Genomic DNA, 23,441 nt, shown 5'->3' with positions numbered 1-23,441 from the left:
ATATATAAAAGCGGTTTAGAAACCCCAGTGCATGGGGACCTTTAAAATGACAAGTCACAGGACAACAAAAGGCAGAAATGGAAGATGAAACATTGCATTTTCTTAACTCACAGCGCCTTCTAGTGGCATTGTATAGTATGACGCTTTGAAAATTATCACATGTACCTGTAGGCTTGCAGCAGAAGGATCTTGAAGATATTAATACAGACAGTTCTGAGGCTATTGATCTAAATTTAGAGAGGAGAAATAATTGGGGTGAGGGGAGGAGCAAAAAAAAAAAAGTCACCGTTTATGGCTTAATTTTAAAAATATGCATAAAAATTAAATGGCTTGCAGTATTTCACATATAATCTAAAGGAACAGGAATTGCACCAGTGTCGGAAGGCTCAGAGTACGCTGCACATTTGGAAATGTTCGGTCTGAAAGGCTTCTCCCATGCGTCACAACTGTCTTACCTGTAAATCTAAAAATAAACTGTGGCATTTCAGCTGCAGGACTACTAGCAGTTTATTTCTCATGCTGACACCGGCTTTGTTGCTCGAGTTGAAAGAGAGGCTTGACCTGATAGATGTGCAGGCGTAACTGTAATTGGGGAGCAAGGAGATGCAGGGGTGAGAAAGGGAAGAAGAGGCAGAAGTTATGTCGCTTTCTGATGCAACCAGGTTAGATTTCTCCTACTACAGGGATGGTCTGAAGTCAGCTTGCTTAATTTCTCTTTTTGCTGACTACTATACAGTCTCAAGAGACATGCATTTCTGTTATGCAACATGCAGAGAAACATGGATGCCTTCTATTCTGTCAAGCTTTCAAAACTCCACAATCACAGGTCCTTCGGCATGCCAAAAAAACAAAACAAAGCAGCAGAATTTTAATGACATTACAGAATCTTATCTTTGTTTAAAATACTGCTGCTGGCTTGGACTCATAGCTGTCAACTTACAGATTTGAAAATAAGGGACCAGCAGCCTCGAAAATAAGGGACCAGCAGCCAAAATAAGGGATTTTAGTCAACCAGCTCCTGAGCCAAAGGCAGAAAGCCCACCCAGCAGCCAAACGAAGCCTCAAGCGGTGGTTCCCACAGCACAGCAACCTGGCAAAGGGGATGCAGCAAGGAAAACCACCGTCACCTCTCTGCTGGGAAGCGCTGAGCAAAGGCGAGTCCCCAGGCAATGCGCACAAAGCATGCAAGCTCCACCCCCCAGTCATTCTTAGACTCCTTATTGGTTGAGCAACGCAGTCAAGCAACACAGTTGGAGTCCCCCTCCTCCCTGCCAGCAGGGAGGGAGGGAGAGGAGCTGCTTCCTTGGAAACCCGGGAAATTTAAGGGACATCATCAATAAGGGACAGCAGTGGGAAACAGCGCTGGGATAAGGGACTTTCCCACCAAATAAGGGATGGTTGACAGCTATGCTTGGACTAAGAACACGAAAAGTCACCTGCTTTACAAATGCACATTTGGGGAGGAAATATCTAATGCGCTTTAAAAAATAAAACTGCAAATCAGCAACCATTTCCCAACGGGTATAATCAAAAGGGAAGTTTAACCACAAACTATGCATGCTTGCCAACCAAAGAAGCAATACACCCAGTACTTCCAGCCCAACCAACTGGGCCTGGTATGTTTGTCATTCAGGGTGGTGCAATTCAGGGTAAAAAATAATATGAGGCTGGGAAACTTGTTAGAAGGTCACAAGAATGGATCCCAATTCTTTCATTACAGCCCCACCCACCCCACTGATCTCCACCGGTCTAAGTGAAGTTAGCCCGTACTGGCTAGTCAACTAAAATAATTTAATCAACGGTAATTGATTAGTCTACACTGATTACAGTATGCTGTCCTAACATGGTAGTAAATATTCTTCTCATTTACCTGGAGTAATCACAATAAACTTCAAGGGTCTGTGTATCAATTAACAATCCACACCATGGGATTACAGTGTGAGCTGGTAATTGTTTGAACGCTGAACATCCCGGGATATCTTTATCAACTGGAAAATTCACTACTGTCTTCCCTGGGTTTATAACAAAGCCATATTCTGGAACGCCCATGGCCAGAGTCCTAAATTAATGAAAATGTGTGGTTAGAAATGTTATTTACACAGTTGCATTTTTACACTGTCTCCCGCAGTCTTGCTTTTGTTCTATGACAGAACATGGCTGGGGTTTTTTAACAGCAAAAATAAGCTGTAAATAATTTAAGTGGATTATTAAGATTGCCCTCTTGCAAGCCTCATTACAATTGTTCATTTTAAGTAGGGCTGTATATGCCAAAATATTAGAACTTCTGGACCTACAGTGGTACCTCGGGTTAAGAACTTAATTCGTTCCAGAGGTCTGTTCTTAACCTGAAACTGTTCTTAACCTGAAGCACCACTTTAGCTAATGATGCCTGTTCATAGGCATGGAGAGAAGGAAGGAGTTCTCAGGGCAAGACCCATATTCAGAAGCCAGGGAGGCAGCTGAGATGTCAACAGGCATGATGAACATACTTCTTCAAGCAAGTCTTCACAAGCCTAAAATCACACGCACAAAGCCAAGGTTCTCTGGAAATGGAGAAATGAACACCACATTCACTGCTTTATTTGCACCTTTGTAGAACAGGAGCATATACATAGAGATCAACTCATCACTAAGAATACGAAAGAGAAACAGCAGAACAAGGGCAGATTTCTTTCCATTCCTTTGTGCAAAGAAGGAGACTCAATTGATCAAGCTTCCATACTTTAGACCATACCTTAAAAATGCCTTTGCTTCTGTCAAATGAGGCGTGGCAAGCAAAAAGTCATCTGTCAATCGCATCAGCACCCTGAAATGTGAAGTTTAAAAACAGGTTAAAACAGGCCTGCGTCGCCAAAATAAAAATTTACGCTGCGTTAAGTAGGAGTGTTGCTTTTATTACCAGTATTATTATTGAATCCATTTGGGGAAATGAGTTTGTGGCGTTCCAATTTATTTAAGAGCTGTTCGGCAGTGGAACAGGCTCCCACAAGAGGAATCTCATTTCAACAGAAGTTTTTAAGCAGAGGTTGGGTGGCCACCTGTCATGTATGATCTAGTTGAGATTCCTGCATTTCAGGGGGTTGGACTAGATGACCCCTGGGGTCCCTTTTAACTCTACAATTCTATGGTTCTCTGTATAAGCAGATCTGCTTATAAATTAGCCATTGGGCACAGAACATGCACCTAGAAGAACATTTTACATTTTTATGAGCACTTAAAACAGGACAAGGCAGGGGATGCTCCTCCCCCCCCCACCTCCTTTCCCATAAGGTTAATCTGAGGATGGATGGAGATAATGAATGATGTGTACAGTGGTACCTCGGGTTACATACTTAATTCATTCTGGAGGTCCATTCTTAACCTGAAACTGTTCTTAACCTGAAGCACCACTTTAGCTAATGGGGCCTCCTGCTGCTGCCGTGCCTCTGGAGCACGATTTCTGTTCTCATTCTGAAGCAAAGTTCTTAACCCGAGGTGCTATTTCTGGGTTAGCGGAGTCTGTAACCTGAAGCGTATGTAACCTGAAGCGTATGTAACCCGAGGTACCACTGTACACTGCTTCTTGGCATTAGCAGTTTGTGAAGCACCACATACATTACCAAAATGCAACTAAAAACGCTTAAATATAAATTCCAAATCATAAAATATAGCGTAAGAGCATACTTTTTAACACGAGGAGAAATCGGGGTACAGTTGTACCTTGGAAGTCGAACGGAGCCCGTTCCGGAAGTCAGTTCGGCTTCCAAAACGTTCGAAAACCAAATTGCGCCTTCTGATTGGCTGCAGGAAGCTCCTGCAACCAACCGGAAGCCCCGTCCGACGTTCGGGTTCCAAAAGAACGTTTGCAAACTGGAACAATCACTTCCGCGTTTGCGGCATTCGGGAGCCAAAAGGTTTGAGTTCCAGGTACGACTGTAGTCCCACCCGGCGGTTTACTGAGGACTTGGTGGTGCTCATGTTTGACGTAAAATGAGTTCACGTTTCCTGTAACGGGTGAAAAACTTACACCACTGGGCAACCAAGTGTCAGGGGCTGGACTGAGGAGGAATGGTCTCCGCCCCCTTCTCCTTAACCTTCCTGAGAACAGGAGGACAGTATAGATTTAGAACAGTGGTTGGCAGAAGGACATAGTTCAGAGGCTGCAGAGGGGGAAAGCTGGGAAATATTGGGAGAGGAACAGCAGGAAGCAGAAGAAGCACCAGGGGAGAGACAGCTGACAAGTGTTTTTGGAGAGCTTTCCTGACACCCCCCCCCCCGCAGGACTAGGTGGCCATTGAGGGCAGAAAGCTCAGGTCAGCTGGCGCAGGGATAACGTAGGATAAGGGAGATGGAGGGGGTTGGGTTTTACTGGGAGCAATGCCATTTTCTATAGAGAGACCTTTGTCTCGCTGTGATTATTGAATAAACTACCATATTTTTCGGTCTATAAGATGCACCAGACCACAAGACGCACCTAGTTTTTGGAGGAGGAAAAAAAGAATATTCTGAATCTGAGGAAAAAAAATATATTCTAAGGAATATTCTGAGGAAAAAAAATATTCTGAATCTCAGAAGCCAGAACAGCAAGAGGGATCGCTGCACAGTGAAAGCAGCAATCCCTCTTGCTGTTCTGGCTTCTGTGATAGCTGCGCAGGCTGCATTCGCTCCGTAAGACGCGCACACATTTCCCCTTACTTTTTAGGAGGGGAAAAGTGAGTCTTGTAGAGCAAAAAATACGGTAATTGGTAAGATCTCTTCTTGCTTTTATCTGCTTCTTTGCTGCCACCGTGGAAGGGCTAGGATTCCCCAAAGCCTGACGCCAAGTCACTACAGGTCACAATCTTTGTGGACTGCTGGTCCAAGGAAATCTACGTCAGATTCCCAGACACTGCCAAAGAACTGCAGTTCCCCGTGTTGCTTGCTAGTTTATACACAATACCCTGGCACAGACCGTTTCCACATTTCAACTTTACCCACTTGCTTCGTCGTGCCCTTTCCATCCTTGTTGGTCTTCCCTGGTAGAAGCTTGAACAACTGATGCAGAATATCTATGAACCTTTTTTGAGAACACAGGAGTTTGGGGGGGAACAACTATTATATAGCAGGCTGGGGAATATTACCATACCCATCTCTCTGCACGCCACGCAGCAACTTGTCTTCCATATCTCCATAGCAGAGGTTGCATAGCAGGGTTGACAAGGTGCAGCCCTGGGGGATTCCACAGCGCTGGGCATAGTACCTAGCAAGTATCAGGGAACAAAAATTCGCCATCACAAATGCTGGAAGCTGACGGCAGGCACGAATGAGATGCTCGTCGCTGCCAGAACGTGGCCAGCCTACTCATGCAATTTGTTTTTTCTTCTAATGCAATTCTTAAAAAATGATGCAATACATTTTTAAATACAAGGGTGGACCCCATGATTCTTGGCTGGGCCTCAGCCTACCTCATGACTTGCCTCTTCCCACATCAGCTGACAATTCCCAGCATCTTAGTCAGTGAGGTTACAGGGAACCAGGCAGAGGGCCTTCTCGGTGGTGGCGCCCGCCCTGTGGAACGCCCTCCCATCAGATGTCAAGGAAATAAACAACTATCTGACTTTTAGCAGACATCTGAAGGCAGCTCTGTTTAGGGAAGTTTTTTATGTTTGATTGTGTTTTAAATATTCTGTTGGGAGCTGCCCAAAGTGGCTGGGGGAAAATAATAAATTATTATTATTATTAAATACCAGGGCATGCTGGCTCATGAGCCCACCAAACCCTGCAAACAAGGACACCCCTGTGACACCCTCCCCACAAGCAACAGCAGGGCATATTCCCAGCTGCACCTCCAGGCTTGTAACTGAAATCACGTATATTGGGACATTCTCCCTGGGCTCTGGAGAGGCTCTCCTTGCGAGCCAGGAGGACTCTCCAGGGTGCTCCCCCAATATACACGATTTTGGTTACAAGCCCGGAGGTGTAGAACAAAATCTTCACGTAAACTTGGGAGTTGCCTGTATTTCAGAAACCGAGTGGAGGCATGGGACGGAAGATCACATTTGAAATATGGAACATGGAACAAACCGAAACATACTGCAATAAAACACACAGAGAGAACATTCTGGATTCTCTCTCTGTTAAGGTAAAGGTAAAGGGACCCCTGACCATTAGGTCCAGTTGTGGCCGACTCAGGGGTTGCAGCGCTCATCTCACTTTATTGGCCGAGGGAGTCGGCGTACAGCTTCCGGGTCATGTGGCCAGCAGGACTAAGCTGCTTTTGGCAAACCAGAGCAGCATATGGAAATGTCGTTTACCTTCCTGCTGGAGCAGTACCTATTGATCTACTTGCACTTTGACGTGCTTTCGAACTGCTAGGTTGGCAGGAGCAGGGACCGAGCAACGGGAGCTCACCCCGTCGCGGGGATTCGAACCACCGACCTTCTGATCGGCAAGTCCTAGGCTCTGTGGTTTAACCCACAGCGCCACCCGCGTCCCTCCCTCTCTCTGTTACTAGCTAGTAATTCTCAAGCCCCAGGACCCTTGTGGACTCCAGGAGAGAAATGACAACCAAAATGGCATTGCTCAAAGGGGTGTCCTCAGTCTGGATAGACTGGGCAGGACACATACTTCATGTGTTCCCAGAGTTCCTGTTCCCAGAATCTTCTGTTAGGTGTCTCTCTGGCACTGGGACTAGGAAAGCCCACATCCAAAGGTCCTGCCAGTCGCACAGTGCAGAATTAGACAGGTCCACAGATCAATGGTTCATCGCATACAGAAATGAAAAAGTATCCCGCACATTCTGAGGCTGCTCTCAAAGTGCTGCCGGTCACTTCTGTACTTCTCAGCTGTACGGATTTACAATAAAAATACACTCTGCAGAGTCTTATGAAATGCTACATTAGTCTGCATTCAACACGGCACTGAAATGAAAGCATTCAGAGAGGGAGGAAGCATTCAGACAAGACTTTGATCTTTCCTCCTTGTCAGCTTTGATCACTTACGTAACTCTACCCTTCAAACACGCAGTCAGCGCTGTGTATCTTGGCGATAGCTTATTTGTCTAGCACATGCCGCCTGCACCCTCAGATATTCATCCAAGAGCTTTAGAATTTTCCAGCGAATTCCAAAATATTCATGGCTTTTTTGTGCCCAAAGTCAATAGTTTTAGCAAAAATAACTTATCAGCCAAATGGCAAATCCATCATATGCTTCTACAAATACTTCACAGAATCCCTTGTGTCTGAGCAACATATTTGTTAGTCCGACAACAGTCTAACAGACTCAGCAGAGGTCTCCATAAAGGAAGGGATCTGAAAGGAGTCAGGGTCCTGAAAAAACGGTTGCAGGTTAACAAAGCAAGCAGTTGTACTCATTTATTAAGAGCGAGCCATCCCCTGTACTGATGAGACGCTCTCTTGAGGGCCACCTTGGAGCCACAGTAGTTCTTTGGACCCAACACAGACAATGTGTAGACCACCTGGGCTTGGGGAAGAGATATAAGGCCTGGAACTAGTTTTGAATGGCAACCGTCAACCCTGGAACATATGAAGTGATAAGAGGAGCAGGCCTGATCGTGTGAAGAGTGCTTAAAAACAACAACAACACGCCATTGGATGACTGTAGTCTACCTATAGAAGTCAGACTCTCATGACAACAGGAAATACACAAAGGGAAAATGATCTTCTTGAACCCAAACTGGTCTTTGAAGAGACCAACGTCCACCTGATCAATGCAAAGAAACAGCTTACATGGCTTATCATAATTATGAAAGCAGGGGGAGTCAATTAATTTTGCTGAAAAGATTCCGGCAAACACTTGATTGTTCTTGCAAAATTAATGGATGCCGATTTGAATGAATGCAATTCCCCTTTGGGTACTTAGCTAAACCCATTCCATTAGCTTCTCCATTCTGAAAGCCTCCCATTATTATTTTTTAAGCTTTAAAAGAAATGGATACAGACTAATGCTTAAAACTCCTCTGAAAGATTGGATTTGGAACAGCATTCTTGATTCAGCTTCCAGAGGGATATTAATTATTTTGGCTGCAGCAAATTAAAGAGTATTGTAGCAAATTTATTATGGCACAAGCTTCTGAAAAAGCCGACGAAAGCTTAGGCTTTAAAATTTTTAAGTCTTTAAAGAACTACAAGACTCTTCGTTGTTTTATTCTGAATTCAGAAATTACCTCAGCCAACTGGCTGCATTCAGAAGCAATGCTGGCTAAAAACCTACAATTTGGTAAAGTAGTCTGTGAACTCAACTTAAAAACTCCTTCCTCCTACCTTGAGCAAGTAAATAAACCATGGTTTTAGGGTTGTGTCTGAAGCAGTCTTCACAGTTTGTGTCCCACCGCCCCACCAAGAAAACTAAAAATCAGGAAGATAAGGTCTGCTTTTGGTTTACCATTCATGGTTTGCTGGGGTGAGCCATGTGCCATCAGGCTAATACATTTTGGTACCTGAGAAGTTCATGTAACCAATGATAATAAAAGAGACTTTACCTCTTCTCAATTTTCAGAATGCTATGGTGGATCAACTGCAAGAAGAACTCGTAGAGGCTGGATTTGTTTTCCCTCAAAGAGACACCCTGAAAGAAGAAAAAGCAAAAGTAGAAGTTTGAACTTTGTCTACTTTGGCTTATGATATTTGGCCTAATATTAGCATGTTAACACCTATGCCTGCTCTGAGGTCAGGTGTGCTTGTAAAGCATGCCCAGAGTAAACACCTAAGAGCTAAATGCCAGTGAAGCTGGCACAATACGAACAGAAGACCCAGTTGTAAAATGTTAAGCTTAACAATGAAGGATTTCCCTCAAACAAGGGTGTCTGTCAGCACCATCTACTGGCGGGAAGTGGCAAAGACATGCACTCAAACTGGGAAACTAAAGGGCTAAATTGAGAAGTCACGGAGTGGAATGGATGCAGCAAATTAACGTGGCATTTGATGATGCTCTTCGAAAGGAGAAACCTGTGCGGCTCAGTATAGCTGAGCAAACTAAGGCTCCGTACAATTTTCCCTTGGGCATATTTTAAACAGAGCTTTACAAAATCCCCTCTTTTAAAGCTGCTAACGTTGCCCGTTTCAGAATTCTCCCTTGGGCACCAAGATATGGAAAGCTCAGACTGCAGGATTGTGGTAAGAGGGGTTAAAAGTGAAAACTGCACAATGCAAGATCTGAGCAACCTCTAAACAGGAACACAAATACTAGCGTCAACCCCAAATGACTAGATCGTCTTGAAGTTAATCTCATCTACAGAAATGGTAAAATGCAGTGGCTAATAGTACAAACCTATGTATGTTTACTTGGAGGTAAATCCTACTGGATGCGGTGGGTTTAGGATTGCAGTCTAACTGAAGGAGTTATGACTCAAGGCAGTCTACTGCTCAAATCTTGCCTTTGCCATGAATTTACTGGCTGTCATGAACTCAGCAGGTATTAAAAGAAACTATGGTTTACTGAACAAATGTGGTTTATTGTAAGGTGAACAAGCCTAAGTGAGCCCTGGGATTGCATGCTTCCCTCGCCCCACATGTTTGGCGCTGGCAAAGCTACATTTTAGCATGACACCTGTCAGGGAACTGACATCAGAGGCACGGGAGAAGGAGAGGGTCTCTGATTCTGCAGGAGAAGGTCCCAGCGCTAGGGGGAGACTCAGCTGGGAAGAAGGGGAAGGGAATAAGTGTAACACCAGGGATCCAGGAGAGCAACGGGACAGGGAGGTGCAGGGGCTCCAGGACTCTTCGTTGGAAGTTAGTGAGGAGAGCCCAGGCACCCCACTGCCCACGCCCACCCTGCGCAGGAGACTCCCGCGCAGCGAGAGGCGGAGACGATTGGGCGTCAAACAACTCTTATGTTGGCAGCGCTTTAAGAAACGCCCACAGACAGATTCTACGAGTGACTAAGGGCAGCCACGCTAAGATGGGCTGTGCAGTCCGGAGGGTTTAACCAGGCAAACTAATGCTCAAACGGAGCAGGATTACGCACAAGTAACTCCCAACCCTTACAACACCCAAACTTTAAACCATAGTTAAGATTTACTACGATTTGACAATTTCAGACGGCATAGCAAGAGAAAGTCAAAAAAAATGAAGAAGTGTGTTTGTGTGTGTATAAGAGAGAGAGAGACAACCAATCGCAAGGTTTGCCTACAGGTTGGGACATCAAAACACACCAATGGGGCAGCCTTAGGAAATCCTCTTTCAATCTCAGCCTCCCTAGTTAAACGGAATGGTACACAGAAGCTTACCTGCTCAACTATTACTGCATTCCGCAGTGAGGTGCTCTTTTGAAGATGACACAGAAACTGTTTCATATCAGGCTTAAACTCACTGGAAACAGATACCTGCAAACAACATCCAGACTGAGATATTTTAGATTTTTGAGCTGACCTCCAGCATAGTAAAAATATCAGGGTTAACAATTATGAGGAGCTGGATTGAGAGAAGAGAATGTGGAAGGGGGCAGGCAGAAGACCACTCTACTTCCTGGCATCCCCCACCCAGCTTCTCCCAAGGGTTTGGGCAAGGGCTGCCCCACAGTTCTCCCAGGAGCTGCTGGCATGTGCTCCCCAGCCCATACTTTCTCCCTTCTTTTCTATGGTAATCAATAAATAAGAACCACGAAGCTCCTGGTGCACTCAGAAGAAACATTACAATTTTAAAATCCTGGACTATTCAGCAGATATGCATTTCCATGGTGTAAAATAAATTAAAAACCCTGCAAAAGCTAGGGCACAGCCTCTGTGCCACCAACGATACCACCTGATGCCAGGCTACTTCAAAATCAAGGCAATGGTCAGCCCAGGAGCAGTCTCAAACGCAGGCACTGCCACCTAGCTAAGAACAGCTGAATTCACCTCTGGAACAGTGATATGGCTCAACTATTTTGAACAGGGCTCTATAAACCTGCTTGCTTGCAGATCTTGCATGCCCAGCACAAGGATCCTCTTCCAGGTCTGACTTTTGCAGGAGCACGATGCTGAGGTTTTCTACATCCTGCCAAAGCTCAGCATGAGGGAAGGCCCTCTGCCTTCCTCCATAGAGAACTTGGGGGAGGAAAAGTCCTGCTGCTGCAGTTCAGCACAAGGCATCAGTGAGGTTCCCTGGAATAAGTGCCACAAGCAGGAGCGACCATTTTTAGTTAGCAGGCAAAATGTGTTGCTTTCTGGCCTTAAAGATGGTATTCGTTGGATAGTCTTTCCATGGAATATTTACAAAGACGTTACAGAGTTCCCATGGTTGTTATACTTATCAGAGAACAGAAAATGGGGGTGAGAGAAAGGAAAAAAAATCTACCCTACATGTCTCCTGTAGCATATTCTCTTAAGTCCATTTCTGGTCCTCATGATCACTGCATAGCGGCGTATGTTGTAACTGGTCTCTCTCTCCAGAGCAAGGACTTGTGAAATTACTTCTATCAGTTTATTATGGGGAATGGTATCGTAAGCTCCCGTGACATCAGCCTGAAAGAGAGCAGGGTGGGGGGTGGGGAGAAGAAATTCCATTATTTTAAACTTTCAACCGTGCATCAGATATCACACAAAGCAAGGAAATTGCAACGGGAGGGCATTTGCTAACTAGTACAGATGTATTCTGCAAAGGACAATGACAACATCAGCAATAATGCATTTACAAACAGGATAGGTCACAGACTAAACTTCAGTGCAGGGAAAGGGAACAGAGGGAGGAAGAAAAGACAGGGATGAGGGTAACAGAGGACACACCTATATTCTGCTCAGTAACACATGCTTAGCTTCAACAGGGGATGTGGACTGTAGATTTCAGGAGGGTTTTAATGGAAATTTCAACAAACTAGGGGTGAGCAGCTGAGAGGCAAGAGCCCTGGAACTGGAGTGGGGGATGGATACCTGTAAAACTTCCAAATCCTTGGCTGGAATCTGCACAGAACAGAGAAATTTGCTGGATTCTGCAAAGGCTCCTTGCTGCTGGAGTTTCTCTCTAAACTTTGCTTCGTACATGTTGCAGGTGGAGGACTCGCAGGTGAGAGAAAGCATGCGTGTGTGCATGAGAGACAATGTGATGTGTCCGTGTACGAGAGATAATTTGAGTGTGTTGAAGAGTGGATAAGACTATATATGTCATTCAATGGCAGCCTTTTGGGGGTTGGCACGTTTCGGCAAACCAAAAACCTTCTGTAACGTGACTGGTCTCCGCTGACTCAAGTTAACAACCCCTGAATCGACCTCAGTTCTGCGCAGGGCAAAACCTGGAAGCCTAGTGTGAATTCTATCCCAACCCAAGTATGAAACCAACTCCAGTTACAACTGTTCTTTCTTGAGATATTACAGAGTCCTATTCTTCCTTACAGGTTTGATTACCAGGAGTGAAGAAAAAGAAGTAAACAGCTCAATGCCATCAGTGTTACAAAACTGAGCAACTGGGGCCACAGACCCCAGCTTATGAAATATTCCTGATTCCCAGTGCATGTTTATTCAGACCTACATGCCATTGGGTTCAACAGAGCTTGGTCACAGTACTACAGCCTTAAGCAAAGAAAAATCCTCGGTTCTGTCCACTTTCGAGAAATGGAAAACATCCAGACCCAATGGAGACACTAAGCGTTACCTTCACAAAGTAGAATCTCGGCATTTCAGAGTTTGACTCTAAAACCTTCAAAACAAACTTCTTCCATATTGCGTAAGTATCATCTTTTCCAAACACAGAAGAGCCAAGCAAGATGGGGTTCTTGGTGCTTTCATAACTAAGGACACTAAATAAGTTTTTAAGTTGTTTGTTGAAGTACTGAACCTAGGAGAAAATTAAAGAGAGAGAGAAATTAGGGGGGCATTTCACAAAGGACAAAGCATTCTCATGCATGTCCAAGTTGACTGATCTCTTGGAAGAGAAGGCAACTAGCAGAGGGAGAAAATGAAGAGTTCTTGGGAAGGATGCATGCTGCATTTAAGAAGGATGTAGGAATAGGATTTAGCCTTGTTTAGGGAAGTTTCTAATGACTGATGTTTTAATGTATTTTTACTCTCTTGTTGGAAGCCGTCCAAATATTATTATTATTTGGGGATGGGATTCAGACGAGGGCTACAAAGATGATAAACACAACACTTGCTCATTGAATGAACTTCACACTACACAACTGTAAAATAAGAACCTTTTGATCTCTGCTCTTTCTGCAGAATGCTTCAGCTCCTACAACGTCATTCAGGTTGACCACGGGACGCAGCCCATTCGCTTTGGGGATGAACCGGAGTTTCGATGCCAGGGGGACACACTTTTTCTGCTGAAGAATTTCAATCTCCTCCTTTGATAAGGCACGAAGCTGCACTTTGGCCAGATGACTTCTAAAGTGGAAAAGAACATTATTATTTTACAACAGACTACAAAGCAGATCACAAAATTCCTCTAGAGTTTTGCTTCCGTACAATCAGTGCTATTTTGCTAGAAAAAGAGGTGCCAGAACTCACCGTGAGCACCGCCATTGCTCTCCTACAATGGTAATGGCGCCCACTTGAGAGGTGCTGGAACTGAGTTCTGGTGAGTTCTGGCTGGGGGGGTGGGGAAAGCCCAGTATGAATTACTCTGTTGAGAACAGAGCTGTTCTCTGCTACTCTGTTGAGAACAGAGCCTGTCATCTGAGTATTCTTTGAAGTGGGTCATTTAGATTCTTTCAACCAACTGGAAATTGGGAAGATGTGTGTCTTTGCTTGTCTTGGTAGCACACCAATGTACACACTAGAGCACATCACACAAGTGGGATCCTGGCTCAACCACAATCCTCACGTGGAGAAGCTGTGTAGGGTGTGCTCGCTCGCACACCTGCGCATCAGTATGAACTTAAGAGACCCTTGCAATATCTCAATATTTGTGGATGATAGCACACCCATTTGGCACATCAGGGGCAGGAATAGCCTGTGACACCTCACACATATGCTCTCAACCTTTTTGGTACGTGTGGTTCATCTGACCTCCCCCACCCCCTCAAAACGGCAACACTCAAATCAGTGAGCTACATTTGAAAGGTTCAGAGTCCTAGACCTCGTCTGCATGACACGTTTAAAGCACTATCCTACTGCTTTAAACAGTTGTTTATAATAATAATTTATTATTTATACCCCGCCTATCTGGCTGGGTTTCCCCAGCCACTCTGGGCGGCTCCCAACCAAATATTAAAATCACAATACAGCATTAAACATTAAAAACGTCCCATATTTATGTTGAATATGTAGTTTAACAGAGCAGAGAGTTGTTAGGAGACCGCCTAGCCTCCCTCGCAGAGAGGGACTGACTTTTTAACCCCTCTGGGAACTGTAGCTCTGTGAGGGGAATAGGGATCTCTGAACAACTCACAGAACCCTTAACAAACTACACTTCCCACGATTCTCTGGGGGAAGCCATGATGGATTAAAGTGGCATAATATAATTAAATGTGCAGTGCAAATAGGATCCTTTTCAAATGGTATCTTCCCAGAGGAAGGTATGGGAGACTGTGCAAAGGGAGCACACATTCCCCACCCCCCTCGCGCAGGATACAAATTACGGTGCTTCAAGTAATATATACCTAATGCCAATCCTCTGCAACTTCCTCCAAACAGCCTTTCTGAAGTAAAAAAGCATGTTCTTTTGAAACATAGTCTCCGTGATATAGAAGAAAGATCGCAGCAGTTCTGCAACGAACGAGTTCATCAGCCAGTACAGGAATTTGGACATCAGATCTTCACGGAAACGGTGTTCGGAGGCAGGAACAAAACGCCTGAGTTCTATAAGCAGAATTGCAGGTTTATTGACGATTAAGTCTAGAAAGAGCTTTCTAAAAAAAGTCGCCACCACGACCAAAGTATAGGCTAACATTTTACAAAGATGGGTTCCTCCAAGTGAAAACACACAGCTGGAAACACCAACAGACATTTCTGCTGCTGCTACATTATGAAACAGGCATGGCAAGATCTGTCCCCTCTCATACGCACACTTGGCCATGTAGTAGGAATGCCAATTTCTTCCCTTGGAAGCACAGGAGCTGGCAAGGGTGGCGGCGCAGACTTGTCTTCTGGGCCATGACACTATTTGAGTATCACACACACAAAATCACACCATTCAGACAAGCTTATTAAAATATTTGCGGGCTAGTAAATTCCGCAGACTTATTTGCAAGGCTGAAATCTGCTAGAGAATATCAGCATCCTATTCTGAGTAATTCTGGTTATAGCTGGGCTTGCTATGAGAGTGCCATCGCTATTTCCCCCCACTCCCAACTCTGGAACGCCTTGCCCTTAGAAATTCAGACTGCAGACACTCTGGCAGCAAGTATTCTTGCTGGCTTTCAGATGGCAAGTATAAATAACCCTGTTCTCCCAGGCATTCTCAAAAAAACCCCACTCTTTTGTTTTATTATCCTCAAGCTGCTGCTCTATTGCTTGTATTCATTAACTGGGTTGTTTTAAATCACAGAACTGTAGAGTTGGAAGGGACCCCGAGTGTAAGCCAGTCCAGCCCCCTGCAATGTAGGAATCTTTTGCTGTGGGGCTCGAACCCACAACCCAGAGATTCAAAGTCTTATGCTCTACCGACTGAGCTATCCAAACCAGGATGCATGGTTAAACTCTCTGCTCACTAACCACAAACTGAACCCAAGCTCTGTCACATTCTTTTGGGATTGTTTCCCAAAAGAATCCTCAACACTGGGAAGATACGATTGATTTCCAACTTCGTAGAATGATACTTTTTGCGGTCATGCTAGCTTTGAGAACAATGGTTTAGTGGCCTTTTGACAGAGCCAACTTCACTGGGCTCAAGCCTAGAAAAGCATGTGTAACTTGGACAGGAAGGGACGTCTCATGGCTTATTTTAGTTCTACTCATCAATTTTTCCCAAAAGGACGTCCCACAAAATGTATCTGAATAAAGCAGTATCATGCGGCCTTCTGCTGGATGAAAGATTGGATTTTACTAGAAAACACTGATGTCCTAGATCTGGAAGGCTTTAACAATTCGTTAGGTTGGCATGCGTATTTGTGGTATGACAAGGGTAAATCATATGGAATGTTTAAAAACCATATTGTCAGAAAAGCAATATATATGGTCTGGAAAAAATATAAAGACTTATTGGAGAGTAAAACTCCGAGGTGGATTTCACCAATAGAGGCCAAAGCTCGGAAAACAACCAATATGGAGGCATACTGGCCGAAATATTGGGAAATAATAGAAAACATTGGAGGCAATTGGAGACTGCAGAGCTTTGAAAAACTAAAGGATAAGGTGCAAAATTGGCTGCATTATGCCCAAATTAATGAGGTTTTTAAGTTAGACAAAAAAACAGGTTTCCAGGTGGAAAAATCGAAACTTGAGACAGAATTGCTTGAACCAAAGACCAAGTTATTATCGAGAATGTATAACTTGCTGCTTAAATGGAACACTCAGGATGAGACAGTTAAATCAGCAATGATAAAATGGGCCCAGGACATTGGTTATAATATTATGTCTGAAGACTGGGAAAGGTTATGGACCACCGGTATGAAATTTACTGCATGTAATGCTTTGAAAGAAAACATTATGAAGATGGTATACAGGTGGTACATGACCCCGGTTAAGTTAGCTAAGATTTACCATTTGTCCGATAACAAATGTTGGAAATGTAAGGAAGCTGAGGGGACATTCTTTCACCTCTGGTGGACTTGCCCAAGACTGAAGGCCTTCTGGGAAACGATCTACAATGAGTTAAAAAAGGTGTTTAAGTACACCTTTCCCAAGAAACCAGAGGCCTTCCTTCTGGGCATTGTCGGCCAGAAGGTGTTTAAAAAGGATAGAACCTTTTTTATGTATGCTACAACTGCAGCAAGAATTCTTATCGCCAAGTATTGGAAGACCCAAGATTTGCCCACACTGGAGGACTGGCACTCGCAATTGATGAACTACATGGAACTAGCCGAGATGACTGCAAGGATCCGGGACTTGGGAGAAGAAGCAATGGAGGAGGACTGGAAAAAATTCAAAGACTATTTGCAAAAGTATTATAAGTTATATGAAACATAAGATGTCGTATGATTGGGAATTTAGCTCCAGTAACGAAACTTGAATATTTATGAAATTTGATAAGATTTATGAAAGAACCAAGATTTAAATGGGTAAAAACGATATTATGGTATATTTTTAGAGTATATGGTGATCAAGAGATTTAAATCTAAACTGCAATTGAAAATATAAAGAAATACACGAAATAAGGGTATAATTTGCTGATAAATTTATTGTTAAGAATGCATTGTGCGGGGGACGGGGGAAGTCCAATGGAAATTTGAAATAAGTCATTGAAGTGGTTGTGTTTCTTTTCTTTTTTATTTCCCTTCTTTTTATCTTTTCTTTTTATTCTTTGACTGTTCTGTTATTTCTGTAAAAAATGTAATAAAAATTATTATAAAAAAAAATAAATGAATAAAGCAGTATCATCAACGTATATCTCTCAGATAACAGAATTGTGCTGGGACGCAATGGATAGTTGCCCAACACATTACACTCCTAAGTTACCAACTTCATTTATACACTTTGTGTATTATTGTAGCGATAGCCAGCGCTGAGTCCTTCCAGATGGTGCTGCAACTCCCATCAAATCCCTGGTCGTTGACCATGCTTTCTGGGGCTGATGGGGGCTATATTCGAACACCACACAGAGAGCATTATGTAGGTCAGGGACGTCCAACTCCCAATAGACTGCAATCTACTCACACGATAAAAAAAACTGGCAGTGTGATCTATCCAAAGTTGTTGAGCTTTCTTTATAAAGCCAAAGTTCTGGAGCTTTTTTAGGAAAGGCAAAGTTGGGTCGTCCCCCCCCCCTTTTTTATAAGGAGATCTCTGAGGGGCCAGAAATCTGCCAGGATCTACCAGGAACATCCTGCGATCTACCTGTTTGACATGCCTGATGTAGGTTATCCCTGCAGGACTGCATTTCGCACTAGGTTGGAAATTATCCTGCTACATTGACATGAGGAAGGACAGTCTAAAAATAAAGCCACTTTCAGGAGATGCTGCTTTCATTTTAATAACCACAGTCCATACCTTTGGTCAGACGAAGCCAAGCGCAATCGTTGACTCTCATTTTCCACATCAGCTCCCGTAACGAAAACGTGGAAAACTTCCCCAGAGAGATAAACTGCTTTACATTCTTGTAGAAGCGGCATTTGTTATGGTTAGAACCCCAGAGCCCAGCAGGGACCACTCTCTCCAGACAGCCCCTCACAAAAGTGTACACTTGCCAGTGGCTGCTATGTTGCTTAAGGAACACTGTGACGTCAGAACTGAGGGAGACTTGGGGAGCTCGCATCTCAGTTCCTTTTTGATGCAACTCAGCTTTTTCAAAGCTTCTACAGGAAGCACCTGAGAATGGACCCAAAACACCCGATATCCTTCTTGGGCAATTTTCTGTGGCGTTTGCCTGCCATGTCATTGGCAAGCTTTGACCCTCTCGACAGATGTTTTGCTCGCAACTTCCTGGGCCAATTTTGTCCAACTCCCAAATGGGACAATTATTTCTTAACACTGTTAGGTAAGGACACTTTGTGTGGTTCTGTAACAGTTCCTGGAAGACGCCTCTCATCTGCCAGTAACGTTTTGGAAGTCGCTTCTTCTTCCTATTGTAACCTGGAAGACTTGATTCGCCCGGCTGCTTTGGAATCTTGCTGTTCAAAAATATGGCTTCCACAAGCCGCAAGCCGCCTGCTGGATAGCCCTTTAAGCGGTTCAGCACAAATGATTTAGGTAGACGCTCTTTCAGCTGCCGGCAAGAATACAAGAGAGAGCGTCTTTCAATCTGCACGGCAGGAGCAGAAATCCTATCAGAAAACTCCTGAGCTGGTTTGGACGTTCTTAGGCCTCTGTCTGTAGCAGAGGCGTTCACAAGCTTTACTGAGCAATAATCAGAAATGCTAGGTTCTACCTTTGGCACCGAAGTGCGAGGTTTTGTTTTGGTACTAGATCCACACAGCGTTTTGCTCTCCGTACTTAGTGCAGGACCACATGAAAAAACCTCTGAATTATCAGGAGCTGTGCAATCCAAGGTTTGTTCACTTCTCTGAGTAACAGGCTTCACGAAAACTATCTGCTCCTCTGAAATTGGACTTACACACCCTCTAGATGCATCCCCACCACCATCCAGAATTATTTGTTTTTTGCTTTCAGTGGGAACTGGGTTTCTTGTTTCTTCTCCCAGCCCCTTGTCCGTCTGCGTGGTTTTCTTTCTCTTAGCGCTAATTTCATAACAGTCCTTCCATTTCCTTTTACGAGGCGGTGCTGTTAAACACAGGCAGTGTTTGGGGCTTGGCTGGTGCTCTAGGTAGTCACTGGACCTTGTAACCAGTTCATTCGCTGTAGGGCTCAGCCTGGCAGCTCTCTGAACCTTCAAAGGCTGCTGGGAGTCACCGCCTACACCTTCGTGTGATCTGCGCCATCTTTGCTTCCCAGAGTTCCCTTTCCCCCCGTTTGCCTTCGCAAGGTATTTCCCAAAAGGCCGAAGCCTTCCTCGCAGGTAGCTAGATAAGACGCTGGGTGCCGGCCTGGGATATCTCTGTCTGAAGAACGCAGGAGAGGTTTTTGCGCTTCTTAAATCAAGTTCGTAGATGGGTTGGCCGCAAATTTGGTAACAGCAACTGGGAGGCACCAGCATGAAGAGAGAACAGTGTTCCAGTATGTACATCATGGCATCATCTCCAACTCTGCTCAGGACTATTTCCCAGAGAACACTTTGGCGAATGGTTTCTGTTGTGCTATTACGCTGGTAGCTGCAGATATTTGGCATGCAGGGCAGATGGCGGTTATTCTCGTTCGAGGGTCCGTAGCCAAACGCCAGGACATTCTTTTTCTTCTTTTCACAGATTCTCTGAACGACTCTTGCCACGACATCCTCCTGACTGGAAACCTGCAAATGCAGCAAGAGAAAAAAGCAACATTTTCATTAGCAGGTGCCTGAAAGAGCCAAACAAACTGGGTATTACTGTGTGGTAAAAGCTATGGTTTTCCCAGTAGTGATGTATGGAAGTGAGAGCTGGACCATAAAGAAGGCTGACCGCCAAAGAATGGATGCTTTTGAATTATGGTGCTGGAGGAGACTCTTGAGAGTCCCATGGACTGCAAGAAGATCAAACCTCTCCATTCTGAAGGAAATCAGCCCTGAGTGCTCACTGGAAGGACAGTTCCTGAAGCTGAGGCTCCAATACTTTGGCCACCTCACAAGAAGAGAAGACTCCCTGGAAAAGACCCTGATGTTGGGAAAGATGGAGGGCAGAAGGAGAAGGGGATGACAGAGGACGAGATGGTTGGACAGTGTTCTCGAAGCTACCAGCCTGATTTTGACCAAACTGTGGGAGGCAGTGGAAGACAGAAGTGCCTGGCGTGCTCTGGTCCATGGGGTCATGAAGAGTCGGACACGACTAAATGACTAAACAACAACAACAACAGTTCCGCAAGAGAAAACAGCCCCCCCCAAATGCCGCCAACATGTGACTCGAGCACTCCACAGTGATGCCTGCTTGCACAATTTATACGGAGAAATTACTTAAGCTGAGCCTGCCAAACAGAAACCTGTTGGCATGGACCAGCAACACACAATTCAAAGATATCAAAGGCTGGTTCACATAGACAAATATTTGAAGAAGGGAAGTTACAATCGCTGAAAGTGAAGTGGCTAATATACCTTGAGACTGCGTTCTGTGCAACATAATGCAGGTTGTGAAGTGTATTGTAACTCAAATAAACTTTTTTTGTGGGGAAGAGTTTTCGTTTGCTATTGTGGTACGTATTTTTGTGTTTTTTATATTGCAAACCGCCCGGTGATCTTCAGATGCAGGGCAGTAAAGAAAATTTTAAAATGATGATACTAATGGCCATAGCTAACTGCGACTTCCGAGCATGTGAACATGCCTCCGAAGAGAGGCCTCTTGTAGATTATCAACTGTGCGGGTTCCATGTTTGTTGTCTGCTGGGTCTTCCACAACATCTGCTGTGAGTCCAGGGCTGGATTTAGGTTTGATGAGGCCCTAAGCTACTGAAGGTAATGGGGTCCTTTCTATGTCCAGCTGTCCTTTGTCAACAACAAATTGCCGCTGTTTTTTGTGTTGAATATATGCTATATGGTAACATATGGACCTAATACGTATTTAAAGCCATTTGCACATTACAAAATATATGTATTTTATCAAGGCAATTATTGAACTGAAATACAATTAAGAAGAAGTATATTAATAGTGAAATACAGGCGTGGCCCATTACTTACATCATAGGAGCCTACACAACACAACACAAAACAAAACACTGTTGCTGTATGTAGGTTTTATTTTATTTGTTTTTTTAATCATGATTTGGAAATGTATGTCCAGTTTTTTTCTCTTTTAATTTTTTGGGGGCCCCCAAGAGAGTGGGGCCCTAAGCTATAGCTTGTTTAGCGTATACGTAAATCCAGCACAAGAGGGATGCGGGGGGGGGGGGGGCGCTGTGGGTTAAACCACAGAGCCTAGGGCTTGCTGATCAGAAGGTCGGCGGTTTGAATCCCTGTGATGGGGTGAGCTCCCGTCGCTTGGTCCCTGCTCCTGCCAACCTAGCAGTTTGAAAGCATGTCAAAGTGCAAGTAGATAAATAGGTACCACTCTGCTTTATTGGCCGAGGGAACCGGCGTACAGCTTCTGGGTCATGTGGACAGCATGACTAAGCCGCTTCTGGCGAAACCAGAGCAGCACACGGAAACGCCATTTACCTTCCCGCCGGAGCGGTTCCTATTTCTCTACTTGCACTTTGACATGCCTTCGAACTGCTAGATTGGCAGGAGCAGGGATCAAGCGACGGCAGCTCACCCCGTCAGGGGATTCGAACCGCCGGCCTTCTGATCGGCAAGTCCTAGGCTCTGTGGTTTAACCCACAGCGCCAAGGGGTCCCTTTACCTTTACCTAAATCTGGCACTGTGCCTGTTGGTTTTAAAAACCTGGTCCCTTTACAGTGGTACCTTGGGTTACATATGCTTCAGTTTACATACGCCTCAGGTTACAGACTCCGCTAACCCAGAAATAGTGCTTCAGGTTAAAAACTTTGCTTCAGGATGAGAACAGAAATTGTGCTCCAGCGGCGCGGCGGCAGCAGAAGGCCCCATTAGCTAAAGTGGTGCTTCAGGTTAAGAACAGTTTCAGGTTGAGAACACACCTCCAGAACAAATTAAGTACTTAACCCGAGGTACCACTGTAATTGCTGGCATTATGCATTTCTTGTGCCAGGGCCTGGGAGAGCTTCCTGTGGTCTTCCTCATCCCCAAGCAAAGAGGGGGAGCCCAGCCCCAGCAAGGAGCAAGCTGGGGTCACAGCCCAGCCCTTTCTCGGGCCTGGCGGCCTCCCTCCCTCCCTCCTTACCTGCTGAAAGGTGAGCAGCGGAGGAGGAGCCCTGGCCCCGGCCGCCCGCCCCACGAGGCACCGCTCCACCAAGGCGCGGTAGTCTTTGGGGTCGCCGTCTTGCAGCAGAGGCTGAGGCGGGGCTCCCGGGGGAGCGGCCGCCTGCAGGCTCCGGACCAAGGCTTCCAGCGGCAGCAGCTCCGCGTAGCAGCTCCGCAGCAGCGCCCGCACCGCCCGGCAGCGCCGAGGACGCGCCATGAGGGAGCGCGAGGAAGAAGGCGCGAAGCGAGGGGCGGCTCCGCGTGGTCGCCTCGCCCCGCCTCGCCCCTCCAACGCGGGTCGCCAGCTGTGGCTGGACTACAACTCCCATCATCCTCAGGGAAGTTTGAGAAACACCTGCTTTGAGGGCATGGGAAATGCAGGCAAGCCGCGGGAAAGCGCTTTGCGCTTTGGCGACGTTGTTTTGCAGCACCGCCCTCCCCCTTGTGATATATGCACTAAGTGGTTTTGTTGCATCTGGCTTTTGTACTGGCTTTGTTTTATTCATTTCTCGATCCTAGTCAGGGCCGGATTTAGGTTTGATGAGGCCCTAAGCTCCTGAAGGTAATGGGGCCCTTTATATATCCAGCTGTTCTTTGTCAACAACCAATTGCCGCTGTTTTTGTGTGTTGGATATATGCATTATGGTAACTTGTGGACCTAAAGCCATTTGCACATAACAAATAGGAGCCTACAAAACACTGTTGCTGTATGTAGGTTTTATTTTATTTGCTTTTTATCTTATATTTTGGAAATGTACACAGAGTTTTTTTAAAAAAAATTTCGGGGCCCCCAAGAGAGTGGGACTCTAAGCTATAGCTTGTTTAGCTTATACATAAATCCGGCACTGACCCAGTACAATATTGGATTTGTTTTATTCATTTCCAACCTTGGCTTTTCCATTTGCCCAGGAAGGTGGGGGACTCTGCTGCGCAGCTGCTCTTTTTAAAAAACAAATGAGTGCTGTGTTTTGCATTATTTTTAAAAAAAGTTAAGGGAAGACATCATAGGGTTGGGGGGGACGTACCACGAGGGTCATTTAGCCCAGCTGATGGCAGAGGACCTTGCAGGCTCTCTCAGACGTCAACTTCCAATCTTCTAAAGGCAGAATACACCAT

At 45.1% G+C, this 23,441-nt stretch overlaps 1 protein-coding gene across 13 annotated transcripts in view; it reads right to left on the bottom strand.

Annotated features, from left to right (window-relative positions):
• TERT (telomerase reverse transcriptase) overlaps window positions 1–22,542 on the bottom strand; it is a gene marked incomplete at its 5' end in the record, with an annotated part of 85,732 nt that extends 63,190 nt beyond the window's left edge. For 12 of the 13 annotated variants that reach the window (XR_014222289.1, XR_014222290.1, XR_014222291.1 and 9 more), the window contains 13 exons: window positions 166–227; window positions 456–582; window positions 1,871–2,059; window positions 2,735–2,806; window positions 5,105–5,218; window positions 8,459–8,544; window positions 10,205–10,300; window positions 11,258–11,419; window positions 12,543–12,725; window positions 13,084–13,273; window positions 14,491–14,689; window positions 17,978–19,832; window positions 22,306–22,542. Coding sequence is in view for 8 of the 13 variants with exons in the window: in XM_082234199.1 (XP_082090325.1) it covers window positions 166–227; window positions 456–582; window positions 1,871–2,059; window positions 2,735–2,806; window positions 5,105–5,218; window positions 8,459–8,544; window positions 10,205–10,300; window positions 11,258–11,419; window positions 12,543–12,725; window positions 13,084–13,273; window positions 14,491–14,689; window positions 17,978–19,832; window positions 22,306–22,542 (3,572 nt within the window). The other variant, XM_082234198.1, reaches the window with a different exon arrangement.
• Between the last annotated feature and the right edge of the window lie 899 nt (window positions 22,543–23,441).

The sequence above is a fragment of the Podarcis vaucheri genome (assembly GCF_965113315.1).
Source record: "Podarcis vaucheri genome assembly, chromosome: 8".
NCBI classification, from domain to species: domain Eukaryota; kingdom Metazoa; phylum Chordata; class Lepidosauria; order Squamata; family Lacertidae; genus Podarcis; species Podarcis vaucheri.
This window is presented reverse-complemented; position numbering and strand designations above follow the sequence as displayed.